General features: G+C 34.9%; 2 protein-coding genes across 2 annotated transcripts; both read left to right on the top strand.

The window, feature by feature from the left end:
• Positions 1-1,023: 1,023 nt before the first annotated feature.
• Positions 1,024-2,827, top strand: LOC112052195 (40S ribosomal protein S17). Its single transcript, XM_052886503.1, has 3 exons — positions 1,024-1,182; positions 1,319-1,470; positions 2,559-2,827. Exons 1-3 carry the CDS (start codon positions 1,180-1,182, stop codon positions 2,803-2,805), a joined length of 402 nt encoding a protein of 133 aa, XP_052742463.1. The 5' UTR covers positions 1,024-1,179; the 3' UTR covers positions 2,806-2,827.
• A 1,190-nt stretch (positions 2,828-4,017) lies between these two features.
• Positions 4,018-19,888, top strand: LOC112052175 (ubiquitin carboxyl-terminal hydrolase 3). The gene is made up of 10 exons (XM_052886459.1): positions 4,018-4,308; positions 6,056-6,200; positions 6,961-7,276; positions 7,479-7,832; positions 10,531-10,679; positions 11,798-11,915; positions 12,345-12,476; positions 13,760-13,902; positions 15,065-15,211; positions 16,200-19,888. Exons 1-10 carry the CDS (start codon positions 4,218-4,220, stop codon positions 16,360-16,362), a joined length of 1,758 nt encoding a protein of 585 aa, XP_052742419.1. The 5' UTR covers positions 4,018-4,217; the 3' UTR covers positions 16,363-19,888.
• Positions 19,889-21,934: the final 2,046 nt, after the last annotated feature.

The following is a 21,934-nucleotide window of genomic DNA, read 5'->3' as shown; positions in this document are numbered from 1 at the left end:
TTCTTAATGAAATATATTATATTTTGTAATGTAATAATCTGTAATCTGCAACTTAACTCAACTATATTTAATATTAAAGAAACATCGTTTAAATTAAAAGTTATCATTTTATTTATATGGCAACGAATTTATTTTTGACAACTATTTCTTATTAGCTTCCGTAGGTAAGTAATTAATATTATTATTATTATATTTATAGGCTAAACAGCTTTCGCTGATGCGCCTATATCTTTGAGCTTCTTATTGCTTCATATATTTATCCAGTCGGGTCTTAAATGCATTTAGTGATAATAAATAGGTTAGTGAAATAATATTTGATTATTTTTTCATCAATATTCAAATTAAAGATTAATATATTTGAAATATTATTAAATCATCCATGCTGTTGTAGCGAAATTGTAGTCTTCCATTTTTTTAAAAACGCAAAAATTTCTAAATTAAAAAATATCAATTTTTAAAACAAATGCTTTTTTTATTTTGAATTATTTTTCAGGACGGTATAGCTGCTTTATAATTCGTATTGGTGAAAATACTTAAAAGTATTCGGTAGAAAATTATACTAAAACAACGAAATTTTTACCCTCTAATCTTAAAAAGATTAACTACATGAATATATTATCTAAATCCTGTCTTATTTATTCCAAGCATTTAATCAGTTTGCACTACTTTGTATAATTTATTTTTCCTCGTTTATTAACTTGTTAACACAATAAATATAAAAAATAACACTATTAAAATTTATATATAAAAAAAGTGTGTGTCACCTCCGACGCACGAATGAAGTTAACTCTTTCAGATCGAAGTAGACTCTAGACGGTGAAAGGTGCGCAGAATAGGTTGCGCACAAAAAAAACGTAATGTTGTCATACGTTCATCGAATTTTTTTGCCCATATTTTTTTCATATCGGGTTTTTCAATATGAAAAGTCGATTCTTAAGGAGTAAACTCCAATACGTATCGTGCAACGCAAGCAAGCAAGTGGAACGGAAAAAATTGCTGTACTAATAGTTTGGATCGCTAAGTGGAACGAAGCCTTATATTCTTTGGTAGAAAGTTGTCAGAGTCCAGAACTGTGAAATCGTTAAAAAACTTGTTTGACATTTTTGGGTTGACATATTTTTTGACATTTCATTTCCTTTTGGTGTCAACTGTCAATAGACGAAAACACTATTTTCCAAAATGGTAAAAATAATTTACGATAAATCCAATTATATCTACTAAATCACATCAAAATATAAAATAATAAATCGCAAATTGATTTCTTCAATAGTGGTAAAGTTTTCTGGGGTGTGTATTTACGAAACTTCTAAAATTCCAGGGTCGCGTTAGGACCAAGACTGTCAAGAAAGCAGCGAAAATTATTATTGAGAAATACTACACCAGATTAACTCTTGATTTCCATACCAATAAGAGAATATGTGAAGAAATTGCTATTATTCCCACAAAACCTCTTCGCAACAAAATCGCCGGGTAAGAAAAAAGTTCATTAACCTTAATCGAAAATTTCATGTGTTTTTTATCCAAGTGTAATTTATTTATTTAATAGATAGTTGTATTGCCATTACCAATAGTAATATTTAAATAGATATATATAAAAATAAAAATGATCATCTGGGTAGCTTTTAACATTTTAATTTTATGTAATTTAAATAAACAAAAGTCTGCCTAAGCACACTATATTAATATGATTTTATTATTGAAAATTAAAATCTGTATTGTGTTTGTACAGTTTGCATAAGATTGTCTTTTTTGCTTGAAAGTATAAGCTTTGATTGGAGTAACTACATTTTTTATTAGATGTTTGTTATAAATAAAAACAGAGTAGTTCCTTATTTACTTGAAGGCATTAGCCCATCAGAGCTTTTGCTGAAATAATACATAATTATAAATATGTGTCCTTAGAATATTTTCCCCTATTGTTGTGAAGTTGGTTGTTTTCATAATAGCTGTTTGTAATAAAATTTATTACACCACATGAGCTCTCCTTAGGAGGTAATTTTTTGTAAAATCCTTTAACTGTGTGTTTATTGATCAGTCAGCAATAGACACTTTTTATATTATAGACTAACATATGCTCATGACTTCGTCCGCATGAAGCCCTTCCTGTACCCTACCATACTCCCACCCTACACCTACCCTACCATATCCCTACTCAACCCTACTTCTAGCCTACCTTTAACCTAACCCTAAGCTATTCCTATCCTAACCCAACCCTTAGTCTCCTATACTCCCTAGTTTTAAGCTACCTCTCCCCCAGTTTTTAGCCTAATTGGTCTAGCTGTTCTTGAGTTAAATATTGTGTAACTAACACAACTTTTTTTTATATGTATATTATACAGATTAATTATCTTAAAATAAGAGTTTGGTTCCTAATGTCTAAATAAACCAAAACCAAATGTCTCTCATCAGCCAACGGACGTTGATTGCAGAACATAGGCCTTTTGTAGGTACTTCCAAACACTAGTCCTGAGCTGCTTGCATTTAGCAACTCCCAAATTCAGCAAATCAAACATTACTCTATTTTTAAGATATAATAATGAAATTTAATTCATTTACAGATTCGCCACACATTTAATGAGACGTCTCAGACATTCTCAAGTCCGTGGAATCTCCATCAAACTGCAGGAGGAAGAGCGTGAAAGGCGTGACAACTATGTCCCTGAGGTCTCTGCTCTTGAGCATGACATTATTGAGGTGGACCCTGACACTAAGGACATGTTGAAAATGCTCGACTTCACTAACATCAATGGTCTCCAATTGACACAGCCAGCCACGCAGGGCGGTTATGGTGGTAGACGTAATTAAGGATAATAAATTTTAAACTATACAGTTTGTTTCATTGATGCCAGTTTAACCCTAGTTTTTAAGGCACTACCTCATTTTTTTAGAATACATATATTGAGGTATTACAAAGATCTAGGAATTAAAAATTGTCTAGGCATTATCAACAAGACAACAACCTATGTGCCTTTATAATTACCTATGTGCCTTAGTTCTAAGGCACATTAGGTAATTATAAGCTAATATAAACTAGATCATTCGCCCTGTCTGTGGTCGGAGAGTATAATATTTTCAGACTGTAGTAACCCCCGTACTCTGATAGTGATTATTATTCTTTTTGAACCTACATAGCACTACACTACTACCTATTCAAGATCCAAACCATAGAGTACATTGAATATAGGGTACCAAACTTGCACATTTTTTCATTTAAATTTTGACAGTTCTACTTCCGGTTTAAATTTAATTTGCGTTTCCGGTTTTGTGATTGTACGTATGTTCGGATACTTTTAGTATTGTACCTATATAAAATCTGTTTTTTAAAACAATAAAATCAACTCAGTCAGAAAATAAATAATACCCTGGATTGACACATAGACTACTTTTATATCGGAATTATGGTGGATGACACATGGTTCCCGCGGATTTGTATAAACTGTATTTTGCGTCCATTATTTGTAACTAAGTACCTATATCTCACAGAATATTAGATATTATAGCTGTAGTTTACCATAGTAAACTATAGATTTAGCAATAATCTATAATATTTATAAGAGAAAAGTCTCACTCATCACGAGATAACCAAACCTCTTGATTTACAATAATACAATGTTGAAAGACAGGAAAGTCTATAGGTATATAGTTTTAAGATATCCTCTAAGAGCGTATTTTGCAGGAGAGACGCTTCTTTGAGATTAAACATTAACAAAAAAGAAAAAAACATAAGCGTTGAAATCTATTTTTTTTTGAAGTTGGTAATTAAAATTACGTGTACGTATCTGACCCAATGTCCATTTGGATTTAAATATTTGAATGTAACTTCTTTTTGGTAACACTCATAACTGAATAATATTTAAATAGTTTTAACATTATTTTATGAATGTAAAGAATAAATTCAAAACTAAAAAAGAAAAAAATTACATTGTTTTAATATTATTGTAACACAGTATTAAAGAAAAATCTACTATTTTGACGTGAGTTTCAGTCAGTGTATCCGAACGTAGGGATTGTTGTTTGCGGTGTTTCGTTTGCGCGATGTTTTCTTGCTCCTTCGCACTTGTTCAAAGACTCGCACTCAAAGTGCGAAATGGATAATTTACTCACGTTCGTGTTTCGGATTACCACTGTGTAATAAATGTGCAAAGAAATATAGTTTCATTGTATGAATTAGAGAACTTTTTAATTCAGTTATTATTAGATAAAAATTATTATGAATAATGGAATGCCCCCATTTGTTAGATAACGTCAATTTGGATAGCGATCTCTTCGGTGAGGACTCTTTGATCACAAAGAACTTCAATTGTTCAGGTAAAATAATTCGTATTCATTTTCCATAATGCATAAGATCTCTGGTCACAAAACCATTCTCATGTTTAAATGCCACATCGTATCCATAATAGGTTAGTTTGAAAAATCAATACAGCGAACTAAAATAATCAGCTGTTCACGCGGCGCGGGGGGAAGTGGGAGGGGCCGCGGCATGGGTGACCGTGAAGATGCTTCCGACACTTGAACTATTCGAAACAAATTTAATTATCGAACATGTTTATATTATAGAATTCGCTGCGTAGTTTCAAACGAAACCAATTTACACTGATTTGTATCGACATTCTCCTGGCCTGGTTGGAGTTAGTCTCGCCCGTAATAAACTTTGGGAACGGAATAAAATGACTCACGTAGTTACTAGTTATGAAAACATTTACATCAATGCTTGCCTGGGTTTATTTTTGCGTAGTAGAACCTCTAATCTCTGACATCATCAGTGTATACATGCATTCCAGGGTTCTAATCTACCATTGATATTGAATGAAAATGAGCTTACTTGTATGGAAAATTAATTGAAAATACAGCTCAACATAAAACCTCCTCCTATTTGAATGTTGGTTAATTACTAATTGGCTGTAGAAAACTATTTGGAACACTCAAAACTAAGAACCTGTTTTTTTTTCAACCTGATATATCCCTAAGTCTTCAACTTTTTTTTCTTTCATGAGTTTTGCAATCAGTTGCTCAACTAAAAAACTAAAAGTGGATGAGTTGAGCAGGCTGTAGAATCAAGGCCATTGCAGACTATCAATCTATCTACTAGACCAGGGTTTCTCAAACTTTGGGCTCCACAAACTCCTGTTAAAATTTCCAAGTGAAAGCATATCCCTTAGCAACTAATGACACCCAAACAAAAAAATAAATTTGACTGTTGAAGAAAATAAGGTTTTTATTTGACTAACATACATAAAAGGTAACACATAAAGTACCAAAAGAATTGTCTTTGTAATATTAATGTGATGGGTGTGCTTGTTTCTTGTCACAAATGGATTCAATTTTAGGAGTAATTTTGGACAATTTTAACCTTAATTCTGAATCGGTATCAGTTATCAAGCCATCATTACGTAAATCTTGTTGTGAACTCCCCGCCATCAAATGGTGAACCCCTAGGGGTTTGCGTACCCCACTTTCAGAAACCCTGTACTAGACTATGAGTCTGTAACTAACCAGTCAAAACCAGACCTTCCAAAATTCTTTATAAATAGATAAAGAATGGTTAATATAAAAAAATACTAGCAAATGCCTGCCTGTGACAACATCAGTGTAAACTTGGCCATTCTGAAGATATTATGATGGGTCTTGTAAGTTATTATCCTTTGAAGATAGATATACAACATTACAGACTTTTTGTAAATCTTTAAAAGAAGAATATTGCACCATAAATTATATTATTTTGTCATATCTTGAAAGGATTAGGCAGCGTTTTTTGATAAATGCTCTGAGGTTGATTTAATTTTCAACATTTTCAATCTACATAAACCAACTGATTTGCACAACCACAAACACAAAACCTTGGCAAATTATATACTTAAACCTTTCTAATAAATATGTATCTGCTGGTGATAACTGCAGTAGATAAAAACAAGTAGTTAAAATGATCTTCCTCCTCATCTGTTTGTTCTTGACAAACAGATGAGGAGGAAGAGAAGAGACCGTTTTATACTACTGTACATATTATTATGTAAATCGTGATGGGTAATCTAAATGTAAAAAGATATTTTGTTCACAGAATGTGCCATCCAAGAGCAAAACTGGATTTGCTTGCATTGTGGTGTAGTGAACTGTGGCCGCTACGCCAGTGGGCATGCAAAGCTACATGCAGAGTCATCTGATCACCAGCTGTGCATGAGTTGTGAAGCTTTCTCAGTGTACTGGTAAGTCATACCTACATAGAACATGCAAAATTATCATCCAACATACACCATCACTATCATAGAACATGCAGAAATATCATCCAACATACACTGTTACCATAATAGAACATGCAGAAATATCATCCAATGTACATTATCATCATCATAGAACATGCATCATCATCATCCAACATATATCATCTCCATCATAGAACATGCATCATTATCATCTAACATACATCATCTCCATCATAGAACATTCATCATTATCATCTAACATACATCATCACCATCATAGAACATGCATCATTATCATCCAACATATATCATCACCATCATAGAACATGCATCATTATCATCCAACATACATCATCGCCATCATAGAACATGGATCATTTTCATCTAACTTACATCATCACCATCATATAACTTACATCATCACCATCATATAACATGTATCATCATCACCCAACATATATCATCACCGTCATAGACCAGGCATCAAATTAAAATTTAATTTATTTTCAGTAAGCTTGGTTTACAAGAACTTTTGTAATTGCAGGTTATGTTGTTGTGTTGATAAGTAAAATTCAAGCCTTGAAGTTAAATTTACAATGGTTCCATCATCATCCAACATGTGCTAATTCATCATCATCACCATCATCCAACATATTGTGACATTTTTTATTCTCAATCTAATATTAATTTTACCAGTGAAATTTCTGGAATTCTTTAAATACTCATTATTTGTTTGAAATGTTTTCCACTTATATTTTTTCAGTTACAAATGTGATGACTATATATCAAATGACACAGATCAACAATCTGTAGACAAAATAAGGCAAAGTATTATTCAAGTTAGGAATACAGAAAATGTTGAAACAAAAAGCAACTTAGAACAAATTGAAACTAGCAATGAAAGATTTGAAGAACAAAATAGTCCTGTTACAAATATAGCGGAACCAGACATCAAACCTGTTTCATCTCCGAGTGCTGTGTCTAATGATGCTGAGGCACTGGCAACCAGCTCATGTGAAATATCTAATAAACCAGATATATTGGAAAGCAATGAAAATAAGCTAACAAAAGTGACCAAGGTAAGCAATTCAAATTATACAGGGTGTTGTGGAGTATTTCCCATAACTTCAAGGTGTTGACAAGTCCACTTGTAGGAGCGAAACTTCATAACTATTTTTTTTTACTAAAAAACTTTTTATGTTTTCATATTCAAATTTGTTATTTCAAAATATTATCATTCTTTTGTCAAACAGACAAATCTTAAGTTTTATTAATTTTCAGAATGTAGAAGAACCGGTAAGAAGTTTACGGCCTCGTTCTCGAAAGCGATCTCACTCTGAAGACAGCAGTTCGACTGAAAACACAAACCAACCTTCTAGAACTAAAGAAAAGAAGGCGTCACCATGCAACGGCAAGAGTCAACGGGAAAAGAAGATTGTAGGGTTAAAGAATCTTGGCAACACGTGTTTCATGAACGCAGTTCTGCAGAGTCTGAATAACATACAGGAGTTTAGTTGCTACTTCAGTCAACTGCCTTCGCTGGAGACGAAGACGAACGGTCGGAAAGTGTATCATTCGAGGAGTTATACCCGTCAGGAAATGCATGATGTTGTTATGGCGGAAGAACTTAGAAAGGTACTGTTTTTATTAATAGGTTACTTAATTGTACACTTAATTATATTAATAGGTTTATAATTTATATACTAGCGGATAGACTGCGATTTGCGTGAAATGCACTTTTATATAAAGGAATGGACAATCTGTTGACCTAACACCAAACAGCGCTAATTGAAATGTCGCTATCTCTTTTGTTGCATTGGGACGAAAGAGATGGGACTCCATCACCATTGGTTGACATTTTGCCTATTTCACTTCACGATATATATATCGTTGGTCGCATGTACATGTGTATGAATACAGGTGAGAGAAAAACAAAAATCGACCTCGAACAAATAGCAGTGGAATATAATATATTGCTCTTTCATTTGTTCCAATGCAACAACAGAAAGAGCTATACACCGTGCTTGTTTCACCGTTTGTAAGGCCCCTCCAACAGTTATTAGTCCAGAAACTCCTTAGCAATATCAAAAATGACATCAAGCTAATTTACACCCTAGAAAAAAAAAATGTATTTATGAAAAAATTTAAACGAAAAAATTTAAACGGTCACGATGGCCTTAGCATTGAGCATTTGAAATACGCGGGTTTTCATCTTCCTAGAGTGCTAGCTATGTTTTATTCACTCTGTGTTAGCCACTCATACTTGCCTGTAGAGATGATGAGAACTATAGTGATTCCGATTCTGAAGAACAAAACTGGCGCTATATCAGATAGGTCAAATTATAGGCCCATATCTCTCGCAACTGTTTTGGCCAAGGTGCTGGACGGTTTGTTTGACTCAAAGTTAAGCGAAACACTTAAGTTTCATGATGCGCAGTTCGGTTTTCGGCCGGGCTTATCGACTGAGACAGCAATACTGAGCCTCAAGCAGACAGTCCAGTACTATACAAATAGAAAAACACCTGTTTACGCCTGTTTCCTTGATCTCTCCAAAGCTTTTGACTTAGTTTCATATAATGTGCTATGGAAAAAGATGAAGGAGGCAGGCGTAGCGCCGGAGTTGCTCAATATCATGAGATACTGGTATGCCAACCAGCTGAATAATGTTAAGTGGGGAAATGAGCTCTCTAATCCGTACAGGTTGGAATGCGGGGTGAGGCAGGGGGGGTTAACCTCGCCCAAGCTTTTTAATTTGTACATAAATGAGCTGATTGTAGAACTCAGCAAAAAACCAGTCGGATGCTGGATCGATGGCATATGCGTCAATAATATAAGCTATGCTGACGACATGGTGCTACTGGGTCCTACGGCTGGCTCAATCAGAGAGCTGATAAAAGCTTGTGAGAATTATGCAGCTGCAAATGGCCTGATATATAATGTGGCAAAGAGTGAATACTTGATCTTTAGGGCTCCCCGCAATCAAGTGCGATATGAACCTAATATCACTCTCAGTGGGACTTCTTTAAGAAGAGTTACCCAATTCAAATATCTAGGTCACTATGTTACGGAGAGCCTTGAGGATCAGGTAGACATAGAAAGAGAGAGGAGAGCTTTGTCGGCCAGGTGCAACATGTTGGCCCGCAGATTCGCGAAGTGTGGTAAGGAAGCAAAAATAACTCTATTTAAAGCATATTGCCAAACCTTCTACACCGCGAGCCTGTGGGTTAACTACACACAGAAGTGTATGGACACCCTAAGGGTGCAATATAACAATGGGTTCAGGATGCTGTTGGGCTTGCCCCGGTTTTGCTCAGCGTCAGGTATGTTTGCGCAGGAGCGGACAGATGATTTTTATGCAATAATTAGAAAACGGAAGTCATCCCTCCTGGCAAGACTGCGGGCGAGCCCCAATAGTATCTTAAACATGTTAGCAAGCAAGACTGACTCGCCAATCCTGCAGAAATTTATTTCTGTTTTGGTGCGGTGAGGAGATTGTTAATGCATTTATTCTATCCTCTTAAATATAATTGTGCATCTTCTAACATAGTTAATAAGTTATCTTAATGTAACTAACCAATGGGCCTTTGTTGCCATAAATAAAGAAATTATTATTATTATTATTATTATTAAACATCCTGTTTAATTCTATTTCGTAAGTATAAAGTCTTGAACTTGAATAGAATGAACTTTTGAAAGATTTTTGAAAGTTTCTTATAATCCTGGCTACTTGAATCGTACTTTGTTTTTTTATTATAACACTAATGGATACCTAATATTATACTGTAGGAAATAGTAGTCTGAGACGAATATGATGTCGCTCTATCTCGGGTCGGCTCGTGCCGACGCTAGGTGGCGCGACTTGTTTCGTAAAGAGGGATTTAGAGAGGGCTAGTTATCCGTTGGTGGGAACGGCTTTCGACATGGGGCGCTCATCGTACGGTCGGCTTCAGTATGCTTGTGGCGTTCGAGTCGTTCACATTTCTTGTCGTGTAATTTTTTATGGATTACTTGGGATAGGCGGGCAAAGTGATTTGAGTGGAAAAGGGGAGTGTTTTTTAACAGTCAAAGGCGCCTTTAACACTACACTTAGCGTTCACAAGTGCGTGACTCCACTCAAGGTTATTTTCTGCCACTCTAGGGTCTTATTTTGGTTACAGTTTGATTTGTTAATGAAGTTGTCCTGACAAATACTGTGAACATAACCGTTGTTCAACATTGTTTTTCTTATGTTTTAAATCCACCTTTGAAGCTTCTGCTAAAAATATATTATGTGGAGTTTGGGCTTATGACGAAGGAAAATTCACAGTGTATATAATTTGTCATCTCTATCCAGGTCCTCATCAACCTGAACACGGGTGGGTGTGGCTCAAAAGGTGCAATATCCCCGGAGTGCCTGTTCCTGGTGATCTGGAAGGTGGTGCCGAGATTCAGGGGCTACCAGCAGCAGGATGCGCACGAGTTCTTGCGCTATATGTTAGACAGGTACACTAATGTTTAGTTGTAGAATAGCTTTTTGTGGACTAGGATTTGAATAGGGCAATTTAGTTTAAAAACGCGATGCAGTAGACCTAATAGAGTTGTAATAGTTAAATTAATATTTATTCATGTAATCGAACAGTTAACTTGGCGGCAACCAGTATTGCAGGAGAAATCGAGTCAGTCGCGATCACAATAGATCGGAAGCATTCAACTTCATACAGGGATCTGTACAAGAAGTAGAATAACAATCATATTTTGTGATAAAAATACATTTGAATAAAATTAAAAGTCTTGAGTAATAATCTTTTTTACACTAAAATGGAACCGAGTTCAAAGAATTTCAGTTATTTTGATTTTCATATCAAAAGGGAATGCCCACCGGCCCATAGAACGTCGGCCCAGGGAACCCAGGTATATCCCCGTATAAAAGTATATGAAGATGATAATATGATGTATAAAATAAGGATCTCGTTAAATAATTGGCTTTGTTAGTGTTTCTTGAAGAAAAATACATTTTTATCAGTCTTCTAGGGCAAAATGTTCGCCTATGTATCAATGCTATAGTGTAACATTTGAAGCTGTATTATTTTTTTGTCACCAACAAGCTTAACAAACAAGAAAACGAACAAACAAACCAATCACAAGTCTTCAAAAATATCGTAATACTCAGGCTGTATAGTCAACTTGTCCCCGTTGTGGACAAATTAAAGATGAATTGAAAATTTCGTAAAACGCTGTAGCAAACTTTTTTGATAAAGTAGCACTAGGTCTCTAATATGGCAGACTAATTACCATAGGACCTGCATCGTTAGACGTTACCCCTCTGTCAAAAGTATATGATCACGATCTAACGTGTTTATACAAACTGCGTCTATAGAATCGATGTTTCATTGTGTTAAAAGTACACGATTGAAAATTTATAGTGGTGTGCAGTGTGACGACATATTAACGGGACATATTTATCGGTGTAAATATTTTCGATGTGTGAGTTTACCTCGTCCCCCTAAAAAACGACAGACACTTTTGTTGGTGAATTTGAGTGCGATACAAGTCTAAAGCTAATTGGTCTGAGCTAATTGAAGAGGAATGGTTGGTCATTGGTCATTACTGGCTGTTCTTAGGCTACATACGGAGTTGCTGCAGCTTTTGCCGCCCGACCGCGCGGAGGGCAGCTTCGTGCCGCGCGCGCCCTCCGCCTCCATCGTCACCGCGGTGTTCGGCGGCACTCTGCAGAGTGAGGTGCGTTGTTTATTTGTCTTAATTGTCTTTGTAGTGTTTGTGTCGACAACAAACATTTATTTATTTATTTATTTATTCATTCGGAAGCCAACGTTGTATACAAAAAAAAAACTTATGACTAATTAAACCTTTAACTGGGAGATCCCAGTATCGTATTTCAGTTCAATTTCAATATGTGAATTTTAAGTTTCTTTTCTAATTGGTATAAACTTCGAACAGCCGATAGACGTTATGAGCTCTTTAAGGTGCTAGCGAGGTGGATCGAAGATATCAAACGGAAACATGCTTCTTAAAACGGTGTTGTTTGGAAGGTTATGTGAAGCATAAAATCTAAATAAAAGAAGATTGCTGACTGCATTGATCTCCACTTTTTATGCACTGGGCCATTTGAATATACTGATGATGATGAATTTTTTCATTAATTTGCAGGTTCGTTGTCTAGCGTGCGGCACGGAGAGCAAGAAGTTCGACCCGTTCCTGGATCTCTCTCTGGAGCTGCCCGAGATAGGGCGGCACGACGCGCCCGTGTCCCTCACAGACTGCCTTGCGAGCTTTGTTCAGGTATACAGTTCATTATACTAACTATCTACACCGTGAAGTTTTTTCGTTTTAAACTGAAATCCCACATAATGTAACCAATGTATATTATCCATTAGTGTAATTATAAAAAAAAAAATTGAGTATAATGAAACGTTACGATTGAAATAAACTTTCAAAAATCGATCATTTTAAAACATCCTGTATTTTCAAACACCTACCTATTCGCCGCGATGCCGCTATGCGGCTCATCAATATATCAGGTATAAGTTCAATAATGTACTTACAAAACAGAATTAAGAGTGTGCAATATGTAATTTGGTGGTTACAAATGGTTCTGGATCTCAGATTCTGGAAAAGTTAGGAGCCTGATATTTGGGTATTTCAAAGTGTTAGCTTCGTTATGACTATACAAAATACACAATTTGTAAAACTTTTCTCGATAGTTTATTTTTTTGAAAAATACATGTTTTGCTCACATTTTGCTTTCAATCTCAGGAAAAGCAAACTTATTTTCTTAAATTTTTGTTTTGTATAGAAAATTAGGTGTAAATCTTGAACATGGCCATTTTGTTTTTCGTTATGTTGTTTAATTTACTTGCAATTAGGTAAAAATGGTTTTGGCGCTCACGTCATAAATTTGCGTCGCGCGTCAATAGCTCCGTGCTTTTCACTCACGTGAAAGTCATAATTCGGCGTCTCGCTTGCGCTTCGAATTTTATCCATATCGTACCGACGTGCTGCGCGCTCTTAAACAGGATGTTTAAATTTTTTCATGAGTTCAAAATTACTTTTCGCTAGCGTGTGACTTAGCTTGAGGTCATTTTATAAATATTGTTAAGGGCTTTCTTGTATATCACTAAAAATGGCGATGTTTTAGATGCATATAATATGCCAAATATTTTTAGTGTTCATTTAGCAACAAATAAAGTGTTTATTGTTCACTAGCGTGCGCCCGAGACTTCTTCCGCGTGGAATTGAGCTTTTCACAAATCCCACGGGAACCATGAATTTTTCCGGGGTGTGAATCCAGAGTAAAATTTATTTTGCATTCCAAATTTCAGCCAAAACGCCGCAAAATTGACAAAGTTTCATACAAACTTTCATCCCTTATTACTCATCCACTTGGGGGTAGAATTGATCAGAATCCTTTCTTAGCGGATGCCTACGTCATAAAATCTAGCAGCATGCCAAACAACCCGATCCGTCCAGTGGTTTGTGCTGTGCGTCGATAGATCACTATGTCAGTCTGTTACCTTTGAGTTATATATATTTAGATTCACACAATTAAAATTATTATCTCTCAGATCGAAGAGTTGGCCGACACGGAGCGATATTACTGCAGTACGTGTAAATGCAAGCAGAAATCCACTAAGCAGTTTTGGGTGCGGAGGTTACCCAATGTTTTATGTTTGCACTTGAAGAGGTTTCGTTGGCATAATTATTTTAGGTAAGTTTAAACAGATAACTAGCAAAAGTCCGATATTTTGTATTATATTTTATAACTTTAGTTCTTCATTCTATTGTCTACTTTGTTCTTTAATTGCTTTAGCTTGAAAAGAGTATAATTTACAATCTTTAAACGTATATAATGATAATTATGTCACATGAATGTGATAATAGTAGATAGATAGTATAAAGGCTTGTTTGCGTTTCTATAAATAAAATATAATTGTTATTTACAGTATTAAATTTTATATTAAATAATTAAATTAAACTAAATCTTACCTATAAATAAAATATAAAAACAACATTCAAAACCATTATTTACATTTACTTTATATTTTAATAAAAAATTTAATATTTTGCTGTTAAGTCAATAATAATATATCGAATATTTAAAATGTGACAATGTTATGAAAAAAAAAAATGTCAAAAAGAAATAATATTAAAGAGGTTTTCTTTTTACACGTATATAATATAAATATAATCAATATAAAATACAATACCAAAAGAGTAAAACTTATAGCACCATTATCGCAGATGTCTGCATTATGCACCTTAAAGGATACCATTTTGACGAAAAATACTTTATTTTATAATAAATGAAAATCGCCAAATTGAATTAGAATTTACACATTTCAATAATATTTGTTAAAAATATTATTGAAATGTGTGTGTGTTTTTTTTGTGAAAATCGTACATTTAATATTGTAGGTATATGCCCTGAATGTGCAACTGTCAATAAAACTGAAATTAAACCAGTCGATAACTGATATTATTATTTCATAAATGACTCTTATTTAGACATTGTAACATCATTGTAATCTCCTTTACATGCGGTAATATAATTTCACATAGACAATTTAGGACAAACGGCGGTTTTGACGACAATTTTGATAAAATCAATTTTATACATGTTTTCATTATGAATTTGCCAGCTCTTTCTGGTAAAAAAAACTTCAGAGGTGTCAAGGGACACCCGGATGGAACGAAGTTCGCTGTCGCAATCACAATCGCTATCGCTATCGCTATCGCAACCCTCGAGCTCACCAGCTGTGTTCAGGTCACGGCTTACAACTAGAGCAAAAAGTGTCGTTACAACTTTTTGGTCTTAATTTTTTCTCAACGCGCGAATTTTTTTAAAAAATAATTTTTCTGTTAATTTCCAGAACAAAAGTGGACACAAACATATCGTTCCCGCTGAGCGCGTTAGACATGTCGAAGTTCGTGCTGTCGAACGTGCCCGACACGCGGCGTTCCGGCCTCGGCAACTATCTGTACGATCTGGCCGCCGTCATCGTGCACCACGGCTCCGGGTGAGTCTAAGCACACCCTAGACTAACTACATAAGGACTAGTATCGCACGCAAATTCACGAACAAAATTCTAGTGTCACTTTCTGAGAAAAACGAGATTATCTTGTGTATATTTTAAGCTAAACTAGAAGTTTTTGTCCGTTTCTTAAGCCATTCAACTACACAAAAAGATATTTTTGCGGAGCTCTTTAACCGACGAACACTATTACAACTATGAAACGTCGATTTTTAGAGACAGTTTTTATAATCTAGCGAGGCAGGTCCTTATCTAATTAGTCTGAGAGTTAAACTGACCATTTTGGAAGTAAAACTTTTTGTTGTAAAGCTGGTGAATGTGTTGCGAAAAGTGTAATCGAAATAACATACCGCTAAGTTTCAAAAGCACCATATGTAGTAACACTGCTAAACTATAACACGATACAAGAAAGGCCAGCGCTGAATCCGTTTAGCATTTTGGCGGCATAATTGTGGACTAACTAGTAGGAGCTTGTGAAGTTAATCAAGTCCGACACGGGAGATGGCGCTTTTAAATGAAATTAAACGAAAATGATCGTTTTTAAATGAAAATGAAAAAAAAATTCAAGTTTCTCTTTCAAGTATTATTTTACTTTTGAAAAATTTTTACTTCAGGCGTGCCCTCCAAACATAGACTGCGTGAGTGGAAGGTCCAATTACTCCTTCCGGTTTCATCGCTCGACAGAAGTGATTCAAAATTAAAGTGATTTTAACTAATGACTTCAATTTTGAATCTATTATTATTTATTTCATTTATCGAAGTGTCTTTTATTGTCAGAGAGGTGTGTCATTTTGACAGGAACAACATTTCAAACAGTCTATGGTCGGAAAATCAGTCCGAAGCTCGGTCTTTCAAATATCGAACGTGCCAACGTCAGCTGTAAGACGTTGGCACGTTCGATATTTGCTTGGAGGTTATAGAAGGAGGATTAAGTTTCTTTAATCCTCAATCTAACTGAGGACATTACTTCCAGCGCGGGTTCCGGTCACTATACCGCGTTCGCCATCAACGAAGACCAGTGGTTCCACTTCAACGACCAGACCGTGCGGGCGACGGACTCTGCCGCGGTCGCGTCCTGCAAGCCCTACATACTGTTCTACATACGCCGAGAGTTCTCGCTGCCATCTGCCTCGTGACAACTCTATCTGGAAAATATGCTCTATGATTTAAACTATAAGGTCGATAATCTATTGCGCAACTGCTGGGTGTCGAAATATGTCAGAAGTTGATAATATGCTCTATTGCGATAGACATAAGGTTGATAATGTATTACGATGGCTGGATGAGGGAATTTATGCGCTATGATACAGGTTCTAATGTCGATAATCTATTGGGCAACTGCTGGGTGTCGAAATCTATCAGAAGTTGATAATATGCTCTATTACGATATATATAAGGTTGATAATGTATTACGATGGCTGGACGAGGAAATTTATGCGCTATGATACAGGTTCTAGGGTCGATAATCTATTGCACAACTGCTGGGTGTCGAACTCTATCAGAAGTTGATAATATGCTCTATTGCGATATACATAAGGTTGATAATGTATTGCAATGGCTGGACGAGGGAATGTAAGCGCTATGATACAAGTTCTAAGGTCGATAATCTATTGCGCAATCGCTGGGTTATCTTCAATACGTTGAAATCTATCAGCAGGTGATAATTAATGTACTCTATTGGAATATACACATAGTTGATAATGTATTACGATGGCTAAACGATGGAAAACATGCTCTATGACATAATCTATAAGGTGGATGATCTATAACGCTACTTATTAGCTTTAGCAATAGAGCATATTATCAGTTGATAATATGCTCTATTGCTAAAGCTAATAAAGTCGACAATTTAATGCAAGGGTTAATCGCGGCAATACAGATTTGTATCGCATTATGGTGGGCGACCACACATCCGCATAATACGTATCAGACGCATCGCATCTAACAGATTTTTAATTTTATGTGGTAGATAAAATCCGTACGATGCGGATTAGTGGACGCAATAATACTAAAATCCTTTTGATGCGATGCGTCCGATGGGTACAATGTGGACGCCTGCCTTAAGACAGCTTTTATTTGACGCATTGAGTGTTCTTATTTCTTTCAATCTGTCAATTCATTCTTAATTTCTTAATTTGATATAGCGAGGAAATAGAATTCAGAGATTTTAAAAACCAAAGGTCTACAAGTTGTTATTAATAGGCCAGTATGGAAAAAGTTTTCTCAATATTGTAAATTGTGTCCTTTATTTATAGCAGTAGGAATTGAAAATTGCATTTGGACTCCATGACCTGATTGTAGAATAAAGTATTTACTGTTATATGGACGTAAAAGTAACACTAAATGACTTAAATAGCAATAGGATCATTTGGCTAAATTTAAAATTACTCGATAAAATAAAATAAATTTAAAATTACTCGATAAAAAAAATTTCCTCTTTGAAAGAGCTTTACGCAGAAGGAAGAAAACCCCAAATTTAATAAAAGCAGATTCTTATGAACTTCATCTTATCATAAATCATATTGTGGTTCATGGTTTTCTATTGGTCTATTTATGTAGACATGATACAATATGCTAGGTAGATACATTTCTGGTAGTTCATTTCTTAAGGCTAAGTTCACAAGCAGAGTTTCTCGGATACGACAGTGAGTTTCGCGAATGCACAGGAGAGTTTTTTGAACACAAAGGAGAGTTTCTCTCGGACGCGAAGGTAGAGTTTTTCGTCGCGTAAAAGTTTCTAGGATGCGAAGGTGAGCTTCTCGGATGCGACCGTGAGTTTCTCGAATGCACAGGAGAGTTTCTCGAACGCGAAAAAGAGTTTTTCGGATGCGAAAGAGATTTACTTGGACGCGAAAGTGAGTTTCTCGAACGCACAGGAAAGTTTCTTGAACGTGTTAGAGAGTTTCTCAGATACGAAGGAGGATTTCACGGATGGGAAGGAGAGTTTCTCGAATGTGAGTACATCCGAGAAACTCCTTCGCAGCCGCAAAACTCTCTTTCCCGTTTCGTTTCTGTAGAGTTACAAAACCTACCAAATAATAAATATAAAACTTTCCTTTTGTAACTTAGCCTTTGAACCAATGCTAAAAGCTATAAGCATAATTATATTAAATTCAATTGACTGGTTAACCCAAATCTCTGCGTTATAATATATGTACCCAGTACTTTATTACATTAACTTTATTTTTATGAACAAAGTTTGAATTGAATATGGCTTTAAAAAATCAAAATGTGCTCTTTATAAAGAACGTATTTTAACCGTGGACATTTCTGTGGTGATCTTACAAGGTAGTAAAATTTACGAGACTTTAGGCGCTAAGGAGTCTTATATCATTAATTAGTATTTAACTAATGACGTGAATGAAGTCTGCAATAATCAATGTAATAGCGAAACCAGTGTAGGATACACGCAATTTTTTTATGAAACTCAATTTTTTATTGTAATTTTAAGTTGTAGACAGAAAAGTTAATAGACAATTGTACAATACGTCAACTACGTGTCTCATGAAGAGTAAAAGACATTATGAAGTCCTCGCAACGATAGATAGAGCGATATTTTCGATATTAAGTCAAACGGTATGTGATTATGACATCCCAAAATATATATTATATGTTTATTCTTGTTTAGACAATCAGTGTGCTTAAAAAACGCGTCATTCCATCAATTATAGAATCGCCTTGTCACGTTTTGTTACAGAGTTCACGCATAAACTGTCCTCTTTATTGAGGCAATGAAATAAATGCTGCTATCTGTCTGTTGACTTACCTGTCTACGTTTAAAAAAAATAATAATGCAACAATTTAGCAAATGAGCTGGTCTCTGTGCTAAGTTGCAAAACGTATTTTTTATGCATTGACTTATGAGTATGTTTATTTTACTATATTAAGTTGGACGCCGCTTGTTAGCCTGAAATCTAATCGTGTAATTTTTTTCGTCTAAATCAACTATTTGTTTTATATGTTGCCACAAAATAAATCATGAACCTCCGCAAAGCAAGAAGATGAACGACTTGTGGTATATAGATATAGTCTGGCTAGTTCGTTGATGACACTCCCGTGATATGCGCGCGACGGGGGAAGTGAGGTGCATCAGTCATGGGTTTTTCATTCATCGCTACATGCCCCCCGGCCCGCGCGGACCATCGGGCGTGTTACGAACGAAGTTGCCAAGCTATAGATGCAAGTCCGTAGTTTTATTACGTCAAGCTTTGCGGAGATATAGTGGAATGGTTATTCAAATGAATTCAAATATTTGAGCTTTAAACATGGGCGTACGTAACTTGAAGTCCAGAGCCTCAGATTGTTGACTTTACAAGTTTTTAGTTACAAATTCAAAAGGGTAACGCGCGCCGTAAGTTTATATGTGTTTGGAATTTTGTAAAGTAAGAAAAATTATAAATTCTCTGTACAACATTTTACATTCCTGATAAATATCTGATGGTTTATATAATTTCACAGCGTCATCGGTCAGCTCGTGGTAAAAACCATGTAATGTGATAGTGCGAGTGTGTATATAGAATGGTTTAATGATTTTGTGTCGTGAATTATGGTCTCTTTTGCAAGTACCTAATAATTGAAATTGTTCAATAACAGGTTTATGTTTAAGTACTTCAATTACTGGAAGTTGATAGTGATTGAATTTAATAAATTCGCCAATTGAAATCCAATGTGTTTTAATTATAAATGATCCTAAATACATCGATAATGTTTAAATATTTATTTACAGCATTTAACAAATTGTAAGAAACGTTTGAACCATGATTTTTTCTCATTAAAGTCTGTGTCAGCAGATGCAGATTGATGTAGAAAGGGAACGCTTGCAGGTAATGGCAGACATGTCAATTTAATTGGTTTAAAAATGGACGTATAACTTTTATTTAACCGATCAACAGATATTTTTTCTATAGTATCACCATTTTCTTGTGAAGTTAGCTGTTCATGATAACCATGATTCTTATCATCGTATTTACAAACTTGTATCAATGTATCATTATTTGAAGATGGTCCAATCCAGTTGCCATCCAGTTTTTCTGTAGGATTTGGGATATATCTTTTCACTGATTTATTCACTCCACGTGGTTTGATTTGGGGGTTTTGTAGGTAGAAAACCAAGTTATTCATTGTATTATCATTTATGTTCTTTGAAGTTGTTTCATTTTGATAATCACTATTGACAATACTGTCTACGTTTCTTTCAGTATTAATGATCTCGTTTTCGATACTCTCTACATGTAATTCAGGTTCTAGTTTACTGTAGTGGATAATTATTGTAGGCTCGTATAACACTTGTGTTTCATTTTGTTTTTCTGCACTGAGCTTAGTTTGTTTGCTTATTTTTGTTTGTTTGTATGTTTGTTTTTTTCTTGGTGATAAAACCTTTTGGCTGTTTTCGTCGTTTCTTTCTATATCATCTAAATAATGTTGTACCCTTTGTATGGTAGTTATCTCGTTGTCAAACCAGCTATTCAAAGGTTTGCGAGGAATCGAGGTTTTTGATATGTCTGCATCTACTTCTACTACTATCTTTGTACTAGCGGAGCTAGATGCTAGTTTATTTGGTTCTGTTACTTCAGCTACTGTTGGTAGCGTAGTATATAATGGGAGATTTATTTTCGGTATATAAGTAGGAATTGTTGTGGCAATTCTGTGGACGATCGGAACATTTTTATTTACTGTATCGTCTTCAGTAGAACTGGATGACTCTTTTCTAGGTATATTAATCAATTCGTAGTCGCATTCTGATATAGAACCATGGTTTTTATACACTTGTATCCATATAGTTCCTTTTTCTGCATCTCTAACATCGTACGTAATATTTCCATTATGATAAGAATCAATATTCATGTTCCATAAGTCATCTTCAATGATGTTGTCACACTGAATTTCTTCTATGTCGTCAAATAGCTTAAAATCTGAGGATGTATCGGAAGTTATATCATTATTTATAGCTGTTAAAAAATCTGTATAATAATTGTTTACTGGTGACATTCTCTCATCTCTATCATAGCAATCAACATTATAAAAATCTCTACCAAATTGATTTAGGATATTTTGATCATCGTACTTATTATAGTTCAAATGTTCGTGTTTAGGAACCTCATTATTCTGGCCTTTCTTATCTCTTGTAGATATGTTTGCTTTATAATCGTTCTCGTGTTCTGGATATGTGTGTGTATTCCGCCAGCAACTGTCGATTTGCTGTTCATCTTCAGACTCATTAGAATTCAGTTCGATGATTTCAACACCATTGTTCCTTTCTTTATCTAAGTTACGATTGTAAATCATGGTCGGATATACAACGTTGTGCTTGATAGCTGTTAAAATAGTTGTTTTATTAGTTTGGCTTTATTTTATTAGGTACTACGTTTTCAAAAAAAATCATGATTATTTCTTTGTATAAAACACCTTCAATTTACAAGTTTTATGTATTGATAAAAATTGGTATGGCACTTTTCCAGACGAGTTTTACCACCAATGTAAAGTGTAATGGAATGAACTTGGGAATGAAAGTTTACACCGATTTTTACGCAGACAACGTCGTGGGTGTTTTATTAAAGATCTATTATTATCTATACTAATATTTTATAGAAGAAAGATTAGATTGATTGTCTGTTTGTATGTTCTCAATAGGCTCTGGAACTACTGAACCGATTTGAAAAAATTCTTTCGCTATTGGAAAGGTACACTATCCTGAGTGCTATAGGCTAT

The sequence above is a fragment of the Bicyclus anynana genome, chromosome 17 (genome assembly GCF_947172395.1).
Source record: "Bicyclus anynana chromosome 17, ilBicAnyn1.1, whole genome shotgun sequence".
NCBI classification, from domain to species: Eukaryota; Metazoa; Arthropoda; class Insecta; order Lepidoptera; family Nymphalidae; genus Bicyclus; species Bicyclus anynana.
Note: the sequence above shows the minus strand (reverse complement) of the source record. Positions and strands in the feature narration are given on the sequence as shown.